General features: G+C 48.1%; 1 protein-coding gene across 2 annotated transcripts in view; it reads right to left on the bottom strand.

The window, feature by feature from the left end:
- Positions 1 to 14,805, bottom strand: part of LOC100714922 (two pore calcium channel protein 1-like) — a 38,395-nt gene extending 23,590 nt beyond the window's left edge. Inside the window, exons 1-3 of one of the 2 annotated variants that reach the window (XM_013147283.3) lie at positions 14,601 to 14,805; positions 3,735 to 3,817; positions 2,297 to 2,411 (exon numbers count right to left, since the gene is read on the bottom strand). In XM_013147283.3, the coding sequence (XP_013002737.2) occupies positions 2,297 to 2,411; positions 3,735 to 3,817; positions 14,601 to 14,675 (273 nt within the window). In that variant the 5' untranslated portion in view covers positions 14,676 to 14,805. 2 annotated transcript variants of the gene reach the window in all.
- Between the last annotated feature and the right edge of the window lie 5,788 nt (positions 14,806 to 20,593).

A 20,593-nucleotide genomic window follows, 5' to 3' on the forward strand; every position in this document is an offset into this window, starting at 1 on the left:
ATTCTTGTGTGTCTACAAATGGGAAGGGAGAGGTCATTCCTTAAACATCGCAGCCACTGCAGCCCTGCTGCCTGAACTTGGCTGGTGAGCAGAGAGGCCTGAGGGCCACTGAGACCCAGTGTACATCTTGACCAGTCCCCTCCACAGGTACAGAGTCCCAACCCCTCTTGTGCTCCACGACTGCAGCCTGTGATGTCCCTGTGATCGCCACGGCAATGTAGGCACACTCCTTAGTGACAGCACTTTCCTCCACCAATAGGGAAAAGATGGTAGCAAAGTAGGAAGAGATGGGGAAAGGGGTACCTCGGCTGCAACTGGAAAAAGGGAAGGGTCTGGGCTGAGGCCGGAGGGAAGAGACTGTCTGGGGACAGGAAGGAAGGGAAAGCTGCAGGTGACACAATCACCCCCTTCAGCCTCCACCCCTGATGGGTCCTGGCCTGCAGCCCCTTGCAAAGCTTCTAGCCATCAGTCTGTCCAGCTGTGAGGGGCTTGCGGGCCTGCAGCAATTCCCAACACCCCTGCTCAAAATGAGACTCACGTGGAAATGCTGGCCCCGGCACCCCCACCCCATGACACATTTGACTTGGGGACGACAGCAGGACACTGGCTGAAGGAGGGGTCAACATAGAAGCTGCTAGTGACCAAAGCACACAGGAAAGGCAAGTGTCTGAGACCACTGCTCTGTGGGATTCCCAGCTTGGCTGGGCGGGCAACACTAGGGAGGGACAGGGGACACTCAGTCTGGGCCTGTGGAGCCTGGCTCTGCCCTCCGCACACACTGTGCTTGCAGGGAGTCACTGCGCTAAAAGTCTTCTACCCAGAGAACCCGAGACCTGCAGAGTCTTCACCATGTGGAAGCATGCGAGATATTCCTGGGCGGCCTCCCATGAGCCATGCTCCTGGCTTTCACCCCTTCGTGCCACAAAATATGAATTGTCCAATACCATAGACTGGGTAGCTTCTAAACACCAGAAACATATGTCTGTCAGTTCTGGAGGCTGACACCCAGGACCAAGGTGCTGGCAGATGCGGTTTCTGCTGGGAATGCACTTTCTGAAGGCTTCCAGACAACCCTCTTTACGCTGTCTTCACATGGCAGAAGGGACAAGGGACAGAAAGGACGGGGGCTCTGATCCTGTTCATGAAAGCTCCACCCTCGAGACTTGATCCCCTCACAAAATCCCTGCCTCTAAATACCATCGTATTTCATGTTAGGTTTCCACCAATGCATGGGTGAGAGCGAGAACAAACACTCTGTTTATGGCACAGAGATGCACAAAAACAGGCAGCAGCCACATTGGGCCCATGGCACAGTTTTCATATTCCCATTGCAAGCACTGGAGTTTCGGGGTAGTTTGTGACACAGTATTAGATACCTGAGACATGGAAGAATAAAGAAGAGTCCGTGTGGTTACCTGGCTTGGACTATCTCTACCCAACTGCTAAGTGACCTGGGGCAGGTTAGACAGAACTTCGAGGGCTCAGCTCTCTCATCTGCTGAAAAGCAGATGATAACAACCTCAAAGGGCACTATGAGGTGTAAGGAGAAATTGTCTGAGCACCCAGTAGACAGTAAGTGCCGAGCAAATGACAGTCATTAGGCCAGGTGAGTGACAGAGTCGAGCATCAACGCAAGCAGGCCGTTGGTCTGTCGTTTGGACCCACTGGATTACCAGTTAGACTGATGGCTACGTCATATTCAAAGCCCCTGGGGTCCCCTAGTTACCCCCAGTAAAGAATGCTTCTGACCACAAAGACAGCTAAGAATGTGGCTGCTACACCTCACCTCGTTGGCTTTAGGACAGTGGTGGTGAATCTATGGCACACATGCCACCGTGGCTGTTCATGTCACTGCCAGCTCTAAAGGCCTTGCCCTTGCCGCTCTACAATGACATCGCCTGTTTATCTATTTATTTATTTAATTTGTCTTTTTTAGACAGGGTCTCTCTATGTGGTTGAGGCTGGCCTTGAGCTCATTTTGTAGCCCAGGCTGGTCTCGAACTCACAACGATCCTTCTGCCTCAGCCTCCTGAGTGCTGGGATTACAGGCGTGAGCCACCATGCCTGCGACATCATCTATTTGATATCAACTAAAGATGATTCTAGAACACGCCTGATACCCTTCTGCCTGGATAAGAGTCTAAAAACTTCCACCGCCCTGAAGCTTCAGTCAGGGAGCAGGTGAGTTCAAAACCCCGGCAAGGACGACAAAATCGAATTCCTATTGGTTGAAATCTGAGGAACATAAGGACCCACGTGGCTTGGTGATAGAACATCTCATTCTTTCAGAGCTCACCACGAAAGGCAGCGGGAACAGCGCAGGCGCCTCGAACAGGGCCAGAGAGAGGTCCACGCAGATGAAGAGGTACGTGGCCAACCGCATTGTCCAGTGGTTATAAAAACAGTAAAGTCTGGAGAGGAGAAGAGCAAAGGCATTACAACCACAGCACAGGAGTCAAACAGCACCCAAACTTCTCTGTCATGAGCGGGAAGAGGGGAAAAGAGGGAACTGAAATGCTTTCGTACATGTACCAACCCCCACAGTGCCTGGGGCAAACGCATACTAATAAAAGTCAGAAGAAATACAGAGGCGGCCCTGGGAGCGAAGCTTGGGGGTAAGAACACTCGCCTGGTGTGTGCGGGGCAAGGCCCTGACTTTGAGGCCCAGGATCATAAAAATAAAATAAACGTTTGATAGTTTGATCACTTTTATGCCTCAATCCTATAATCTGAACAACTACTTCTAACATAACAATATGCAATATACTAAAGAGTGTTAATTTCCTGTTTTTTGAAATTCTGTATTATTTCTATCCGTTTTGTTTTGTTTTTAAAATTAAAAAAAAATTTAAAGATGAGTGTAGATAAAGAACCTCTGGCTTAGTCGCATCTCCTCTAAGTCCCAGGGAGCAGGGCCAGTGTCTAAGTGAACTCATACCATAGAACCTTAGGAGAAAAACCAAGAGAATGCTAACATCTCAAAGCACATTTTCTGAGTAGGCTCAGGCTAAGATGAGCACCTGTTTCATGGGGCTTGGGGATCAGGAGAAAGAGAACGCTCCTGAGACGCCCAGCGACTGACCCAGAAGTGGACCCCAGTCAAAGCGACCCATCGCTGTGTAGCATGGTGACCCAGGCCAATCTGACGCTGTGCACTATCCCACCTTTCCACGGTAGACCCCAACAGATCTGGGGCTCATGGGGCTCCTGCCCTGGCTGGGGACTGTCTCCCACACCTGGGGCAGCATCCAGGGACTGGGCGTTTGCTGCTTTCAGAGACGCTGAACTGAGCCCTGGTAATAAGAAATGCGTTTTGCCCCTTTATTCTAGACCAAAAAAATGCTGGTCTTGTTCAGCCCTTAAGGGGTAAAAGAAAAAAAAATTGTGGATTCCTGCAAAAAGAACAAACATGTAGATTTCATCAAAAGAGCCCAAAGGGGAAAATGGAAGGCTTTTCTTTGGCTTTGGGTGACTCTGAGAGGCAGCGCAATGACATCCTCAGGGCCAGCGCCCCAACTCCCGTGTCCAGGCGTGGGGCCAGGTGACAGCCCCTCCACAGGAAAGCACCAGGCTCCTGGACCTAGCACACAGCTCGGGGCTTTCTCCCACCGTGCTGTGCCCTGGATCGGGCCCAAAACCGCCTGCGGAAGCAACAGCTTGAGTTTGGTTCCGCCTCCAGCATCTCAGGTGCTGGTGGACAGACCTTACCGTGTGCGGTTTAATAGTTTAATTACCTGATGGCTTGAGGGGACGTCTGGAAGGGGACATTTCTGTTGTACTGGGCATCAGAAACATAGGCGGCCGCCAGGAGAAGGCTCTGTTTCCCGTGGAGAGAAAGGAAAAGAGAACTCGGACAGGGAGGAAAGGGCGCAGTCTTTCCCCGCGTGAGCAGGCATCGAGTGAGAAAGGGCCCAGTCTCCACCCTGCACCCCGCTCCCATCCCCTGCACCTCTGCCCCAGCTCCACTGTCCCCCGGGACGACAGTGCAGAGTGCAGCTCCCCTGTGCATGCCGGAGTCCAGGGACCCCCAGCCAGCTGGGCTACACCGCAGGCAGCCCCTGCCCAAACTCCTAAACGGATCCCGGGTTGGGGAGGAAAAAGGAGCGCACGGAGCCGGCCACGCGCACGGGCTGAAGCCGTGTTTTACATCCGGGCAGAGGATGTGGCGCTGCACACACAGTGCGGCCTCGGTCCGCGAACTTAACTAGATAATTCTGAGGTGCCTGCTGCAGTCTTGTTCTCCACCGAGTTTGGGGCTCTCGAAAGGAAGCGAGATTTGGCCAAACGCTTCTGTTTGTAAATAGCTTGTGAATAGTTCCCGAACAGAAGCGTTCGTGAACCGAGGTGTTACCATACCGTATGCACACACACAAAAACACATAGGTAGGAGATTGTGTTCAAGCTACTCAATAGGTGATAAGGGAATTATTGCCTTAATGATTTCTTAAGGTATGATTATTTATATATAATTTTAAAACACTGAAATTAGGGCTGGGGATATAGGTCTCTGATAGAGCACATTCAGTGCCCTGGTCCAGCCCCAGCACTACAAATAATAACAATAATAATAATATTTTCATACAATTCATAACTTACATTTTTCATTCAATATATTCCAGATTTTTTTTCCAAGACAAAATATAGAGACCTAACTTCCTGAAGGAGGTAAAGACTTCGTCTTACATTGATACATGCATACCCATGTTTACAGCAGCACAAGTCATAATGGCTAAATCTTGTAAGCAACCTATATGTCTATCATCAGATGAATGGATTAAAAAATGTGATATTTGTACATGATGGAATACTATGCTGCCATAAAGAAGGATAAACGAGGAATTTGTAGGGAAATGGATGCAGCTTAAGACCATAATGTTAACCAAAATAAATCAAATTCAGAAGCTTAAATATCACGTGGTATCTTTTATATGAGAAACCCAAAGCACAAATACAAGGTAAAATAAAAGACAGCAAACAGGAAGTAGGCAGCTCGCTGTTTCTCAAAGGAGGAGGAGATTAAGAGGTGGAGGGAGAGGCAGGAAAAGGGATAAAAAGGAATTAAGATGTGTTACGTACCCACAGCAACCCACACAAGGGCTGTAAACATCCCTGCAAACGTGTACTGATAAAAAGAATTTTAAATCATCAATTACATGTGCAAAAAATAGATAGATGTATCCTGTTCTTATTAATGCAATTTATATAGTTTGCACTTTTTCTATTTCAAATGAACACAGGTGTGCACATCTTTATGCCATATAACAGGACAGAAAATGCAAAACCTGGGCTGGGGACTTAGCTCAGAGACTCAAGCACTTGCCTGGTAAGTGCAAGGTCATGAGTTCGATTCCTGATGCCAAAAAGAAAAGAAGAAAAGCAAAACCCCTGAATAAGAGGCGTATGCCTTTTCTCTGTTGACCAGACTGCCTCTTCCGAAGTCACACCTTCCTCCGCGTCCACGCGCTCTGTTCCCGCCAACAGCACGGGCTTTGCAGGGTGGCCCGTGCCCAGGCAGCCAAAGAGATCGAGCCTGCATTTCCTCAGGACCAGCGCTGCTGAGCATCTTTGTGTGAAGACTCACCTCCTGATTCTACACAACAGAATAAAGACACACACAAACCGAACGGCTACGCACCCTCCTGTGTTCTTCAAAAGACCAGCCATCTAACCATGCGGTTTCTTAGCTAAGCTTCCTCGCACAGGCAGGGACATCCTCCTGCCTGTTTTGGATGGAAATCCCTCACCGGTCAGGCAAGGCGTTCTTTTTTGAAATGAACAAAGAATAAAAACGATGGTACAGAATTTCAAAGCAACATAATAGATTAACAATGGCTAATATGTTACATATTGTTATCTTCAAAGTAGTTGCTCAGATTACAAGATATAGGCAGAAAAATGATCAGACAATAAAAGCACAAACTGTTCTTTCTGATGAACCAGAAGAGACTAATAGTATAATTATCTACCTTGTATCTATATTATTTGATATATGAGATTATATATTATCTTTCCCTTTCTGTCTTTTCTCCTTCCTTCCATCCCAGTTGTACTTTCCTATTGAGCAGTTTCTTTCCCTTTCACTTTCACAATATCTATTATACATTTTAGATCTTATTTACTCTTTCAACTTCTCATATCAGTGAAACAATGCAATGTTTACACATCTGAATCTGATGGATTTATTTCAATTATGAGTATGGCCTCAAGTAGCATCCATTTATCTATTAAAGACTGAGGTATATCCTTCTTTATGGCTGAGTAGTACTCCATGGTATAAAAATACCACAACTTTTTTATCCATTCTTCAGTTGAAGGACATTTGGGTTCTTTCCATGATTAGCTATTACAAATTGTGCTGCTATGAACATGGGTGCACATATACCACTGTGACATGATGTTTTCAATTTTCTGGTAAAATACCCAGGAGGGGAATAGCTGAGTTGAATGCATTCTCCAAACCTAATTTTTTTAGGAATCTCCACACTGACCTCCACAGTGTCTGCACCAGTCTACACTCCCACCAACAGCAGGGCTTCTTTTTCCCCACAGCCCCTCCAGCATCTGTCATCAGTTGATTTCTTGATGACAGCCATTCTTTGTAGAGTAAAATGGAATCTCAGTGTTGTTTTAATTTGCATCTCTCAAATGACCAGTGACTTTTTCACATGTTTATTTTCTGTTTGTATTTCATCTGAGTCATTCGTCTCAGATGCCCATCTCTGGGTTGGGTTTTTAAATGAGGGAGGACTGATTTTTTTAGTTCTTTACATGTTCTTGACAGCAATCCTTTGCATTTCTTCATCTGAGAAGTGTGTGTTCACCTCAGCTGCTCATTTTTTATTGGGTCTTTGAATTTGGAGGGAGTCTGATGTTTTTCAATTCTTTATATGTTCTAGATAGAAGTCCTAAAATTCATTTGGAACCAGAAGAGACCTAGAATAGCAAAGCAATCCTGGGCAACAAAGGCAAGGCAGGAGGCATCGTACACTACACTTGAAATTACACTACAAAGCTACTATGATAAAATCAGCATGGTACTAACAAAGAAAAAACAGACCTGAGGACCAGTGGAACAGATTAAAAGATACAGACACAACTACAAATACACTCAGCCATCTTATCTTTGAAAAAGGGGCCAAACATGTTCACTGGAAGAAAGATAGCCTCTTTAATAAATGGTTCTGGAGCCAGGGATTTAACTCAGTGGCATAAGCACTTGCCTGGCAAGTGTGAGGGTGTGACTTTGATCCTCAGTACCAAAAATAAATAAATAAATAAATAAATAAATAAATAAATAAATGGTGCTGGAAAAACTGGCTGTCTACATGCTGAAGACTAAAACTAGACCCACGCCTATCACCATGCACTAAAGTAAGGTCAAAATGGATCAAAGATCTAAATATTAAGACAGAAATACTAAATCCACTAGAAGAGAAAGTAGGTAGAAATCTTGAAGACACAGGTGTAGGTAGAGAGCTCATGAACAAAAACCCAGACCTCATGGGAAATGCTTCCACGAATCAACAACTGGGACCTCGTGTTATTAAAAAGCTTTTGCATAGCAAAAGAAATCACCAAGAGAGTGAAGAGACAATGCACTGCGTGGAAAAAATGGTACTTAATTTTCATGTCAAACGTTCATAGTAGATGTTTCTAGACGTGGTAGAACTGTGTTTCCTACACTTATTTCATATTGCAATGCTTTTTAAAAATGAATAAAACTGTATTAAAGCATAAAATTAGTGAGTAATATCATCTCAAAATAGACATTTTATCCACATGAGACACAAGTGGAAGGTAAGCCCGTGAAAAGTTGTGCAACAGTATTAGTCTTTAGAAAAATGCAAATATAAACCACTGTGATATCACTACTTATTTAGCAGGAGGCTAAAATGAAAAAGATGGACCATGCTGAGTGGCAAGGACATGCACCAACTGGAATTCCCTTAAATCGTTGGTAGGAATGGAAAATCGTACATTTACTTTGGAAAACAGTTTGGTGGGTGCTGGGGATTTAGTTCAGTGGCTTAAGTGCCTGCCTGGCAAGCGCGAGGGCCTGAGTTCAATACCTGGCACCAAAAAAGAAAAGAAAAAAGAAAACGGTTTGTTGGTGCCTTAAAAAGTTAAAAAATATGACCCAGCTATTTTTTACATCCCTAAGTATTTACGATAAAGAAAATCTACATCACACCAAGTACACACCCAGCCAAGCGTGTGGTTTGTATTACACTCAGAATTCCAAAGCCACACTTGTATGCAAATATTTGCCTTTTATTTTTTCTTTCTTTTTTTTTTTTTTGTAGTAGAGACTTTACCCAGGGCTTTCATACTGAGCTCCATTCATCAGTCTTTTTTATAAAAATTATTTAAAATTGGTAAGTCACTAAGTTACCCAGGCTGGGCTGGAACCCATGATCCTTCTCCTCCAGCATCCCGGAGTGCTGGGATTATGGTGTGTGACACCTCGCCTGGCCTGTTCATCACATTCAACAGCCAAAATCTAGCAATCTCCAGGACACCCACACACAGGCGAATGGGTAAACCCACAGGACCGCTCTGTGCTAGCATATTACTGTGCAGTAAAAAAGAGCAAGCCACTGGGCAGGCAGCAAGGCAGGACAACCTCAGATGACGGAGCTGCAGGAAAGAAGCCCACCTCCTCCCACCGAAGAGCCACCACGGAACGAGGACCGGGAGGAAAGGACGCAGAGGAGCACATCGGGACACTTGCGGGTGTGACAGGGTTCATTGCCCTTGCCGTGTGGTACCACAATGTCTCCATGCGGCAGAGCTCACCCAAGGGTGCACTTCAGACAAGTGTAGCTCAGCGTATATCGATTACAGCTTAATAAAACTATTACTTACCCAAAAAGCGATAAATGCTTGTATTAAAAACCGATGTGCAGCAGTAATCACAGAGAGAAATTTATAATTGCTGTAAGAAGATACCACTTTCTGAGTCACATGCTTTGTCAGGGTCAGTATGACATTTTAAAAATTTTTTTAGTACTGGGGATGAACCCCTGGGCCTGGTTCATGCTAGGCAAACCCTCTGCCACTGAGTTACCCCAAGTCCTGGTGTGACAATTCTTAAAGACACGTTGCTAAAATATAGGAAATACTTGTGTATGTTTAATACTTAGCACACACCTTTTTTTCCACATATTTAAAAACATTTTAATAGAAAAACTATAGGTATCAATTATTTTTCCAACGAGCACTCTCAGCATTGAAGATTCCCCTTGAAATGATCAGAAATTTAGCCGGACGTGGTGGTGCACGCCTGTAATCTCAGCACTTGGAGGCTGAGGCAGGAGGATCGCTGTCAGTTCGAGGCTAGCCTGGGCTACAAAACGAGTTGCAGGCCAGCCTGAACTGCATAGTGAGAGCCTGTCTCAAAAAGAACCCCCCAAATTATTTTAGGCAGAAAGAGATGACTCCCAGAACAACTGTATCACCGTGGGGTGGTAGGGCGGGGCTGGAATCAAATTTAAAGTTCTAAGGTGATTCAGAAGTTCAGCCCAGATTGAAAACCACGAATCTAAACGTGGCCATTTTCCTGCTGCTCCTCATAACATCTTCTGCTCTGTTTGTACTCCAACAGTAACAGACTTCTGAATTTCTCTCTTTCCTATGGCTGTGGCGCTTCCATTCCCTGCCCTCGCCATCAAGATTTTAAGATACATTCATGATTTTCATGTTTTCCCTCTCCCTCTCTGCCCCCAGTACTGTAAGCCTTCATCCTGAGGAAGGTGACCTCCTTAGGGTTAGAGAGAGGAAGCCAGCATGGTGGCGTTCTCCTGTAAGCCCAGAACTCGGGAGGCTGAGGCAGGAGGATCGTTGCAAATTTGAGACCCATCTGGCTCTGAGCTCAAGGCCAACCTGAACTGCATAGTGAGACCCTGTCTCAAAAAGACAAAAAAACAAAAACAAACAAAAAAATTACTAGTGACTGCCCATAAATAAAAGTGTTATTTAAAAAGGAATTAGAGGAGAGAGCACAAAAGGGACACAGAGTCGACTTGAGAAGCTCTGAGGTCAGTCTTCCTCGTCATAGGAAACAATCATTATAAATGCTATACATCTGTAAGTCAGTTGATGAGAATCATAGGACGATGCAAAGCTGTGGTTAGAGGGCTTTGAAAACACAGTCGATCTCTCTCTCGTTTCTCAAGATGAGAAAATCAGCACAACGTAATATCAGGTCCAGAGACTTCTGTCCCCACAGTTTAAGCCAAATTCTTCCCCGTCCTGGTTTTTCTTTGTCCATCACCACAAACCCTATTCCTCCCACCCATCTCCCTCAGGCTCCCACGGGCTCCTTCTGCACCCTCTGAGGGCAGAGTAAGCCCTTGCTTTCCATGCAGGGGGCACCATTCAAAAGCCTCAGGTGTCTTCTCTGAGTGATTGCCCTTTGCCCAGGCAATCAGAAGGAACCCTTGGCATAGTGTTAGGAGCTCTACCGTCTCCCCACTTCTCCCCCCAAACTTCCTCCCCCCCACACCCCCCCAGGACACTCCTCTCAATGCCAGGCATAACAGCACACACCTCTATTCCCAGCACTTGAGAGACTGAGGCAGGAGGATCACTGCAAGTTCAAAGGCAGCCTGAGCTCCATAGCGAGACCCTACCTCAAAAAACCAAAAACAAAGCCCACAAAAAACTAGTGGATCCCTCATCGGTAGTTCCCTACAGCTTCCCCCTCCACATCTGGCCTCATGCTTACCCCAAACCAGCTGTCTCCTGCCCCTCTTCCTTCCCTGGAAGCCCACTTCAAACTGCACTCTCTCCCAGAAGCCTGGCGGACAGACAGATGACCGTTCCACATGGACACAGTGCCTGGAGACTTGCGCGGCGCCTTCTACTGCGGGCGTTCCACAGAGACAGCGGCCAAGAGTCAGAAGGGTCAGCACTTCTGGCAAGAAGGACGGCTCCAAGACAATGAGGCATCAGTATACACATTCTTGTCCTTCCATATGGAAAGCTGAAGCCAACGCCCAAGAGGCCAAGCACAGCCTAAAGGCGTGTTTGATTTGGCCCACGGTATTTCTAGAATGTTGGCTACTAATTCAATTTTTTTCCAAAACTGGAGCCTATGCAAAAATTTGAACTTATGGTTTCTATTTTTAAAATTATAACATCTGGCAAAGAGAGACACAGTAAGTCTTTGCGACTCACCCCGATGCTCAGTCACCTGGATAAACATTTTCTATTTTCCCAGATTCTGTGGGTCCACCCAGCAATGTTGGCCCTACCATCTCAGCTGGTCCCTATGGTCACAGGCGCCAAGTGGTCTGGGGGAGCCTTGCTCATGTGTCCTGCCCACGTGCAGTCTGAATCAAGGGTCACAGTGTCCCCACGAGCAGTGGGAGACCAAGCATTGACACACCAGTGTCCCTCTAACTGCAGCACATCTGCCCATGGCCCACTGGCCAAAGCGAGTTCATGACCAAACTCAGATTCAAAGGCTGGAGACATGGACTCCGCCTCTTATTGAAATCAATTGCGGTCACTTTGTAAAAGGGGCTTGTGTTTGGGGATGAGCGGACGACTCAGGAGCCATTTTTGCAATCTAGGGCTGCATGGGTGACACCTAAACAGCTGCAGATGGGGAGCCACAGTCTCCTTTGGGTGGGGGACACACCCTCTAGGTCACCCCAGTCCCTATCCCCTCTGCCACCAAATCACTCCCCTAGGCAACTGGTCTTAGGGTGCTTCTTGGCCCCTGTGAAGATTTCAGCCTGAATCGCCCAACCTCCTGATGTTCTTGGGGATCCCCTCATCCCGCCATGAGCAGGAGCCCAGGGGAGCCTGCTGCACCCCTTCTGGTTCCTGCCACTTTCTCCTGCCAAAGTTTCTCTGCAAATCACCGTGAGGCTACACCAGGGGACCCAGAGTCCTAAGAAGCGATCATCAAAGACCTCCACAAAGAAGTTTAAGAATAAGACCATTTGAACAGAAGCACATGAAGAATTAAGGAGCGGCCACACGGAGTGTCAAAAAGAACTAGCACAGGGCACAGGGTCTCAGCGCTGGCACTGGTGGCACTTTTGAATGCCCCAGGGACCTTAAAGTTACTGTGGCCTGGACCACAAGCAGACAATAAAGTCAGAGTCTCAGGGCGGGGGCTGATCCTGGAACATCCCCAGAAGCTTCCCCACTAATTCTTACTCACAGTAAAGCAAGAATCAGTAGCTTTGGGTCATTTCTGTTTTAAAAGCACAAGCAGGGAAATTCACACAAGTGGGCTGCCAGCCCAGAGGCTGCCAAAAGCAACTCTGTGTAGAAAAAGAGTTTCTTAAAATTCTTTGGGGGAAAAAAGGTGCTAGTGAATTTCAGGTCAGCAGGCAGCTCCTTGTTCCTTGACCCAAAGATAATTTTTGCATAATGTTAACCCAGTTAGTTGGTTAGTGACCTCCTGAGATCTAGCTAGTGGTCTCTAGTTTAATGACTCAATCATTGCTGTTACATCAACAAAGAGGAATTCTGCTGAGGGTTTTCTGTTAGTACTAGATTCATCTTTTTTCACTCTTTTTCACTCTTTTTTTTAATTTTATGGAGAAAAGGGTAAAACAAAATTTCCTAACAAAATAATAGGAGAATAACAATAGTTAATACATTATATGTTGTTATCTTTAAAGTAGTTGCTCAGGATACAAGATATAGTCATAAAAATTCTCCAATCAATATTAGCACCCCAGGCCCTTTTTCTTTCTTATATACTTCGTGTTTTGCTTTGGTATCAGGAATCAAACTCAGGACCTGGTGCTTGCCAGGCAGGCATTCATTCCGCTGAGCCATATCCCGGGCCCCAAACCTTCCTTTTTAATAAACCAAGGCACATCAATAGTATAACTGACTTGCACGTTTCCCTTTCCCCTCTGTCTTTGCCCCTCTCCCCCATCCTAGTTCCTTCTTCCTTTTGAACAGTTTCTTCCCATTTCACAATCTCTACTGTGCATCTTAGACCTCCCTACTCTTCCCGCTTCTCACACTGGTGAGACAATACGACGTTCACACCCGTGAGTCTGATGTATTTCACCTCTGAGTATGGTCTCAGGTTGCATCCGTTCACCTGCCTTCACGGCTGTCCCTGTGGGAAGGCCTCTGAAAGACCCGGAGCGACAAAAGGCCTCAGTCCCAGAGAGGCCACTAAGCACAAGGAATCAGCCAAACCCTGTACTTAATCATCCTTTTTCCATTTCTTGAGATCTCAAATTACTATTATTGCACTCCTCTCTTATTTAGACAAAAAGATATAAAGCACATAGAAGGAGGCCATCAATACTCGCAGATTCAAGTTATTTCCTTCCCGCTGCAGCCCCATTACCAGGGGGAGCGTGGCTTGGTTTGGTCAGAGTGGGACTTGCTCTTCCTTCCTGGCCTGCTCGGCTAAGAGTCCGGGGCACGGCCCAGTCCACCTGGTGGAAGGGGCCGCGTTCCTGTGGGAGACCAGCAGGCCACAGAGAAGCCCCGTGAGTCAGGCTGGGCTTTAAATTAAAACCCCACAGAGAACGCTGCCCTGTGGACCTCTGCAGCAGACTCCAGGGGGGCTCGCTGGAAGGTGATCAAGCAGGGGGTGCTAACGAGGCAGGAAATCGGGGCAGAGCAAAGCCACTGGGCAACTGGGCAACTCCAGGCTCAGAGCAGCTTCGGAGCCCTGCACCTGACAGCAATCTGAGAGTGCTGTCTTCAGTTCTTCTGTCACGAGATCAACCGGCTTTGCAGGGGCGCCCTGATCTGACGGCAGAATGGGGGTGCATACCGCGGGCGCCTTTCCATCTCCCACCCGCACTCCACAGGCAGACTGGACTTCTTTTCCTGTGTTAACTGACCCACGCTCACTCCACAGCGCTCTATTTTTCTGGGAACTGCTTGCTGCTCCTCTTGTCGGTGATAATTTTTAATACCTTCGATTAATGTAAAACCTCTCGGCTTTTCGCTTGTCTTGTCCAAATCTTTGAACAGGACAGCTGGGCCTGGAAGGGAGCCCTGGGGAGCCCGGGATCCGTGAACAGCTCCCTCTGCTCTCTAAGCTCTTGGGCGGCCAAGGGACTCACCCCAGCCCAGCTGCTTCACAGAGGTTCTGGGGGCGGGAGCCAAAGGGATCCGAGCGACTTTGGAACCCGCCCGTGCCTGTCCCCGGGAAAGGCTGCCTCAGCACTCCCCGGCCCACATCCTGGAGCCTCCTTCCCGGCGCTTCTCTGCGCCCGGACCCCCAGCTGTTTCTCCGCCGCCACGAAGCGCAGTGCGGGGCGCACGGGCCAGGGAGACCCGGCTGGGGTGGCGCCTCGCTCGCAGCCCGGGACTCGGGCCTCCGGGCACTCGGAGCGCGGGCTTCGAACCCAGCTCGGTCCCCGTGGCGCAGGCTGACAGCTCCCCCAAGTGACCCCGACGCGCAGGGATGCGCCCCAGAAGCTGTGCGCCTCGCGGCTGAGCGCCAAATCCGGGGGCTTCCGGGCGTAAAAGGGCTCCTGGCACCGCGTCCCGCCCCGTCCCCCAGCGGGACCCCCAATTCCAGCAGCCCGCGCTGTCTTTCTGCGGGTGTGCCTTCTCGGGGAGGCTCCGGGGCGGGAGGCGCTGCGGGCGTCGCCCCTTACCTCCTGGGCCGGCAGCTCCTCTGGGGGCTCGGGGCGCAAGCGCTGCGCCCCCGAACCGGGCTGGATCCCGGGCATCGCCTTGCGGCGCGCAGGGCAGGGATGAGCAGGCGAGCGGCCGCCCGGGCGGACTCTGCCCTCCCGGGCCAGCGGAGGCCCAGCTGCGCTCGGCTTCACGTGACCACGGGGCGGCGGCCAGCGCGGCGGGTCCCCCGCTGCGGCCCCTTCTCGGGGGCGGGACGCGCGGGCCACGGGGCAGAGCTGGGCGAGCTGCGGGTCCCCAGCCCAAAGCAGCGAAAGGACCCCCCCCCCCAGGCGGCGTCTGCGAAGGCTGGTTCCCTCCCGGGGGAATCGGCGCGGCGCGTGGACCGAGTGTGGACCCTAGGCCACGCAGGAGGGCAGCGGAAGCCTACAGGAAGCGGGGAGCGCCCCCCCCACGTCTTCTCCTGGGGTGCCCCCCCCAACGAGATCTAGAACTCAAGTTTGCCAGAACTGCTCAACTTTCAAGAGAATGCACAAATTCTCACAAACGTACTCCACATTTTTTAAAAAAGATTTTAGAAATTTAATGTAGATATCACGAACTGAAACAGTTCAAATTATTCCTGAAGAAAACACAAGGCGGGCAGCTTTGCAATTGGAGATTCAACTAAGCAAATATTGAAAGGTAAAGGACACGGGACGCAATATTTCCATGCTTGTCAAATGATTCTTGGTGCTATCAGTCCCAACTGTTCCTTCAGGAGGTACCACCCCAGAACCAGAGATCCAAAAAAATGGCATTTAGGATAGAAAAAGAATATTTAAGAGAGAGTTCTGTGGGAGACCAGCAGATCGGAGAGAAGCCCCGTGCACAAGGCAGGGCTTTAAAACCCAGCATCTGCACAGGAAGTTTCAGCGTGGCCTGGCCCAGTGTCTAAATCTTTTTAAACTGTCATGAATTTAAAGTGCCACGATAAATACTTGCAAGTCAGCTCTTGCGTTTCCTTTGCCGGCAGTGGCTATGGATCCTGGGTTCTGCCCTGGTCTAAATCTGCTGACCTCACGCCCAGGAAGAAGCTGTCCCAGTGACTCTGACTGGCCCTATCACCTGGTGAGGAGCATGAAACTCCCCCCACCACCAGTGGTTCATCACAACTCCACACTAGGCACCATGGCAGGCAAAGAGGGGTGCAAAGACTGTGACTGTTAGATGGTTCCACAAGAGTCTACTCCTGAACCCTGGTACTATGGATCTATTACTCTGCATGCAAATGAGACTTTGCAAATGTACTTCGGGTTACTCCCCCTGACCTTAAAATAGGGTCAGGCTGGGGATTTAGCTCAGTGGCATAAGCGCCTGCCTTGCAAGTGCGGTTGTGAGCTTGATCCCCAGTACCAAAATAATAATAATAATAATAATAATAAGGTGGTCATTCTGGATTGTCTAGTGTGGCCCACTGAGTCATGAAGCACTTGGAACCAGCAGAGGGAAGGTGAAAGGGACCCAAGTCCACGCAGGGCTCTGTGTGCTGCCACCAACCTGGTTCCCAAGACTGCAAGGAATGAAATTCTGCCACCACCTGAATGGGCTCAAAAGCAGAGTCTTCTCCCCGGAGCCTCTAGGAAGAAATGCGGCACTGCTGGCACCTCTACTGCAGCCTTGTGAGTCCCTGGGCAGAGACTGCACCCCCGCCTCATGGTGAGATCATAAGTGGGTGCTATTTTAACCTCCTGAATCTGTTGCATCAGTAGAAGCCTAAAGCAGATCATCAGCCTGCTGTTGGGCTTTAGCCAGGAGAGGGCCCTGCAGTGAGAGTTGAATGTAGCCCCTGCCCCTGAGCTGCCCGTCACTTTTTCTCTGACCCCCGCGCTTTTCATGAAAACCATCATAGGGGCTTGGGTTCATCTACTTGCAGATATTGTTCGGCCCCACTAGGTCACAAGCACTTGCTGAAGAAAAAAGACAGGAAAGCTACATTTTAAAATCCGGGGTCCTGGCACAGAGCAGGCATATGGCAGCTGAAATGGTAAAGCCAAATCCATTCCAGCGAGCCAAAGATCTGTGTCTACAAGACTCTAAAATAATCACTTTTGCACCTATTATGTGGATCCATAAAACTCTGTGGTTTGTTTTGTTTTTGAGACAAGGTCTCACTATGCAGTTCAGGCTGGCCTTGAACTCACTTTGTAGCCCAGGCTGGTCTGAATTCACAACCACCTTTCTGCCTCAGCCTCCCAAATGTTGGGATTACAGGTACAGCCATCTATATGCTTTTGCCAAAGGACAAATATTCTATCTTAAAAGGTAATTTATAGAATGGTTATTTTGTGGCAAGATCTTTTACACTGGCTTCTTTTGTTTTATAAAATGTGTCCATTGTAAGAAGCTGGAGTAACTAATCAAAAACAAATGCCCGTGTGTGTGGTTTGGGGAGCAGCCTTCTGCATGGTTCAGTTCATCTGCACATGCTTAACTTCACACGTGTGCAGCTCTTTGCAAGTGGGGTGCTAGCTTGCCCTGCTGCAGACACAGCAGCCCCCAACCTACAAGCCACCCCATCTCCAGCCTCCCAGATTCCAGTCAGGCCTTCACCCCAGTCCATCCCGGAAAGATCCAGCGTGGTCTAAACCTGTCCTCTAGGGGCGCTGTCTTTGGCTACAATTATCCCAGATAAGTGCATACTTAGCCTGGCTCCACCTGCCTGGAAGGAGCCATCCGATGCATCACGGGGGAGAGCTCCCTCTCCCACTTCCCTCTCCTTCTTTTGTGAATGCACGTTTTCAAAAACACATATTTCTAACAGTCTGGGGTGAGGATGACACTGCTGCAGATGATGAGCAGAGAGGCACAAACAGGGCTGTCTGATCTTCAGCCTCAGAACCGTGTCAGCTGTGTTTCACGGGACAAGGCGATCTGCAGGGCTCACAGGGAAAATCCTGCAAAGTCCTAAATGGGGACGGGGAGATTAGGCCTCACCCAGGACGCTGATAAAAGAATGTGTGTGTTCGACTTTTGATAAATGCATAAAATATTTTCCTGGCAGGGTGCTCAGTAAGCCATGATCAGTGCTCATCCTTCCTGAGCACATGGCAGGATGGCAGGAAGTGAAAACTTGAGGGGAGAGAACTTTTTTCTTCTAATTTTGTGTTTGTCCATCAGGTTTCATTTTAAACAATACACCTAGGTCACTTGTATTTCAGGTAGTAAAATTAACAGGGATGTGGGGATAAAATCAAAGGACACTTTTTGTCCTTTTCGTGAAAAGATATTTTCTGTGGCAAGAGAAATGAAGATGGAGGATAAGGCCTGAGCGTGCCTGGTCCTGGTGGCATCGCTGCTGATGGGGACAAAGGGTCAGAGTTTTGTGCAGACAGAGCCTTTAGGGGCTGCTTGTCACAGAGCACATCCTGTAACAACCCTTGAGTTACTGTATGAGTTGGCTGTCACACCCAAGCACCAAGGACCAGGCAGCTTAAACAGCAGAGAATTATTTCCAGCATCGGGGGACCCAGATGGTGGACCAGGTTCTCCTTCGCTTGCAGATGGTGGATGGCGTCTCCTCCCTGTCTTCACATGGTCTCCCCCTCTCTGTGTATCTGTCCCCGGGTTTCGTCTTCTCATAGAGACTGTCATATTAGATCATGGCTCATCCCAAGGACCCAGTTTACCTGTATTGCCAAATACAGTCATATTCTGGGGTACTGAGGGTGTTAGGACTTCAGTATATAAATTTTGGGGAGTACAGAATTCAGTCAGTAACAGGTACTGATTACCATCCCCACTTCAGAGCGAAGGAAACAGAGACTCAGAGAGGAGAATCAACCCACCCAGGTCACATGGCTTTTGGTGGCATTGGAGTGACAAACCCCGACCTCCTGGCAAAGAGCCATCTCCACTCTCAGCTCCTCTGCAGCTGCTAGATAGTTTCACTGCTAATATGAGGACAATCCCTGTTAGCTGAGAATTCCGCTGATTCTATCTGTTAATTGTCCTCTAGACTCAGCAGGTTTTGTGGCATTGTGTTCCCCCAGACACACCTGTGTTTGCTCAGACCTCCCCCTTCTCAGGGAGGCCGACTTTGCACCATGTTCTGCCAGCCTTCATCCCAGCACTGTCCTTTTTTTATTTTTAAGGCAGGATCTCACTTGTAGTCCAGGCTGGCTTTGAACTCACTATGCAGCACAAACTGGCCTTGACCTCATGGTGATCCTCCTGCCTCAGCTTCCCAAGTGCCAGGATTACAGGCATGCACCCCCACATCTGGCTCCAGCCCTGCCTTCTTGCCCACTTCTTCCCTGGTCTTCTCCTCACTTGCATTGACCGTATCGCCTTCACCGTACTGTATCACTTTTCACCTCTTGGGTTTATTGTTTATTATTTATCTCCCCCTGGTAGGATGTAATCTCTACATGCAGGAAGATCTTACCTTTGTCACAGGTTTTCAAGCCCCTCAAAGTGGTTTTCAATAAATATTTGTTAAGTAGGACTTTCTAGAAGTGATGTGAGGTGGTTTCCATCAAAACCTTGCCTTGAACCACAGAAAAGAGGAAGTGTGACATTCTGGGCTGTGTTGTGGCAGGCGCTCACAGATGGGGTTTTTGGAAGACTGGAAAAGCCTGGGGGTGCCAGAGCTGACTCCCGGTTGGGAGGCAGAGTCTGGTCAGAAGAGGTGGGCACTGCAGGTGTGGCCTGGAAGGACAGATCTCCAGCCCCAGCTGGTTCCTTCTCTGCTTCCCGACCACAGTGACATGAGCAGCTTTTCCTCCCCCAGAGTCCACGGCGATGTGTTCTGCCTTGGAGCCAGCTGACCAGCAGCTGTAACCCTGAGCCAGTGGTGGCGGTCGGGAAGTGACTAAGACAGACTGCAAGCAGTGGTTGTGCTCAAAATCCCTAATGCCCTCCCCGGCCCTGTGGGAGCCCCGGTGCCCTTTTTGTACCAGGCCAACACTCTGAAAGGAAAGTGGCTATTTGTTCATTTGTCATCAAGAAGACAGCAGTGATCACCGACACTTCGTCTTGCTTAGCTGTATCCAGCTATATATTCTTGGAAGCCATGTGGGATTTGCAGCCTAAAATGATGATCCTAGAGGGTGCTGCATATTGCGGAAAATCCACTACACTGCTGGCTCTCAGTGAAGAAACTGAAAATGCATGTACAGCAATCTCAATGACCAAGGTCACCCAAGGAGCAGTTCACCATACGACCAAATGCCTGGAAGGGGATGACCACCACTTTGGGCACCTTTTGTAACTGCAGAGGCCAAAGGCCACCTCATCATGGCTCAATAAATTTAATATTTGCATATATATTTTTGGTGGACTCTATTTTTCGTCATATAAGAGAAATCATGCAATACTTGAACTTATGTGTCTGACTTACTTTACTAAAACATTCTCAGGTTGCATCCATTTACCTATGAATGCCTTGTCTTTTTTTACATTAGATTTTATTGGTATATTTTAGATATATATAATGATCATTCTTATTTATCTTTCTTTATGGCAGGGTAGTACTTTATCATGTATAAATGCCACATTTTCCTTATCCAGTCATGGACAAATGGACTGTCAAGAACTATTATAAATTGTGCTGCTATAAACATGGGTATACATGTATCCCTGTAATATGATGATAACTCTTTGGGGAAGATACCTAGAAGGAGGATAGCTAGATCAAACGGGATTTCTATTTTTACTTTTTCAAGGAATTGCCACACTGATTTCCATACTGGCTGTATTAGTTTACACTCTTCTGAGACATTTTTGATCCAAACCATAACACATGGTCATTGTCCTTATCTGCACATTCAACAGGGATTGAAAGTGGTTGCATTTTGACACTCCATTTCTTTCTCAGCTGTACTACTTCAATAATGAGAATTTCCTGTTACCCACTAATTGATTAACCTGAATATAGCTTTTTTTCCCCTAGTACTGGGAATTGAGCCCAGGACCTTCATTCTGGGCTAGATCTGCAGTCTTTTTTTATTTTACTTTTGAGACAGTATCATAC

Source organism: Cavia porcellus, unplaced genomic scaffold (assembly GCF_034190915.1).
Source record: "Cavia porcellus strain 051 isolate PalLab524CR breed Dunkin Hartley unplaced genomic scaffold, mCavPor4.1 scaffold_18, whole genome shotgun sequence".
Lineage (NCBI taxonomy): Eukaryota > Metazoa > Chordata > Mammalia > Rodentia > Caviidae > Cavia > Cavia porcellus.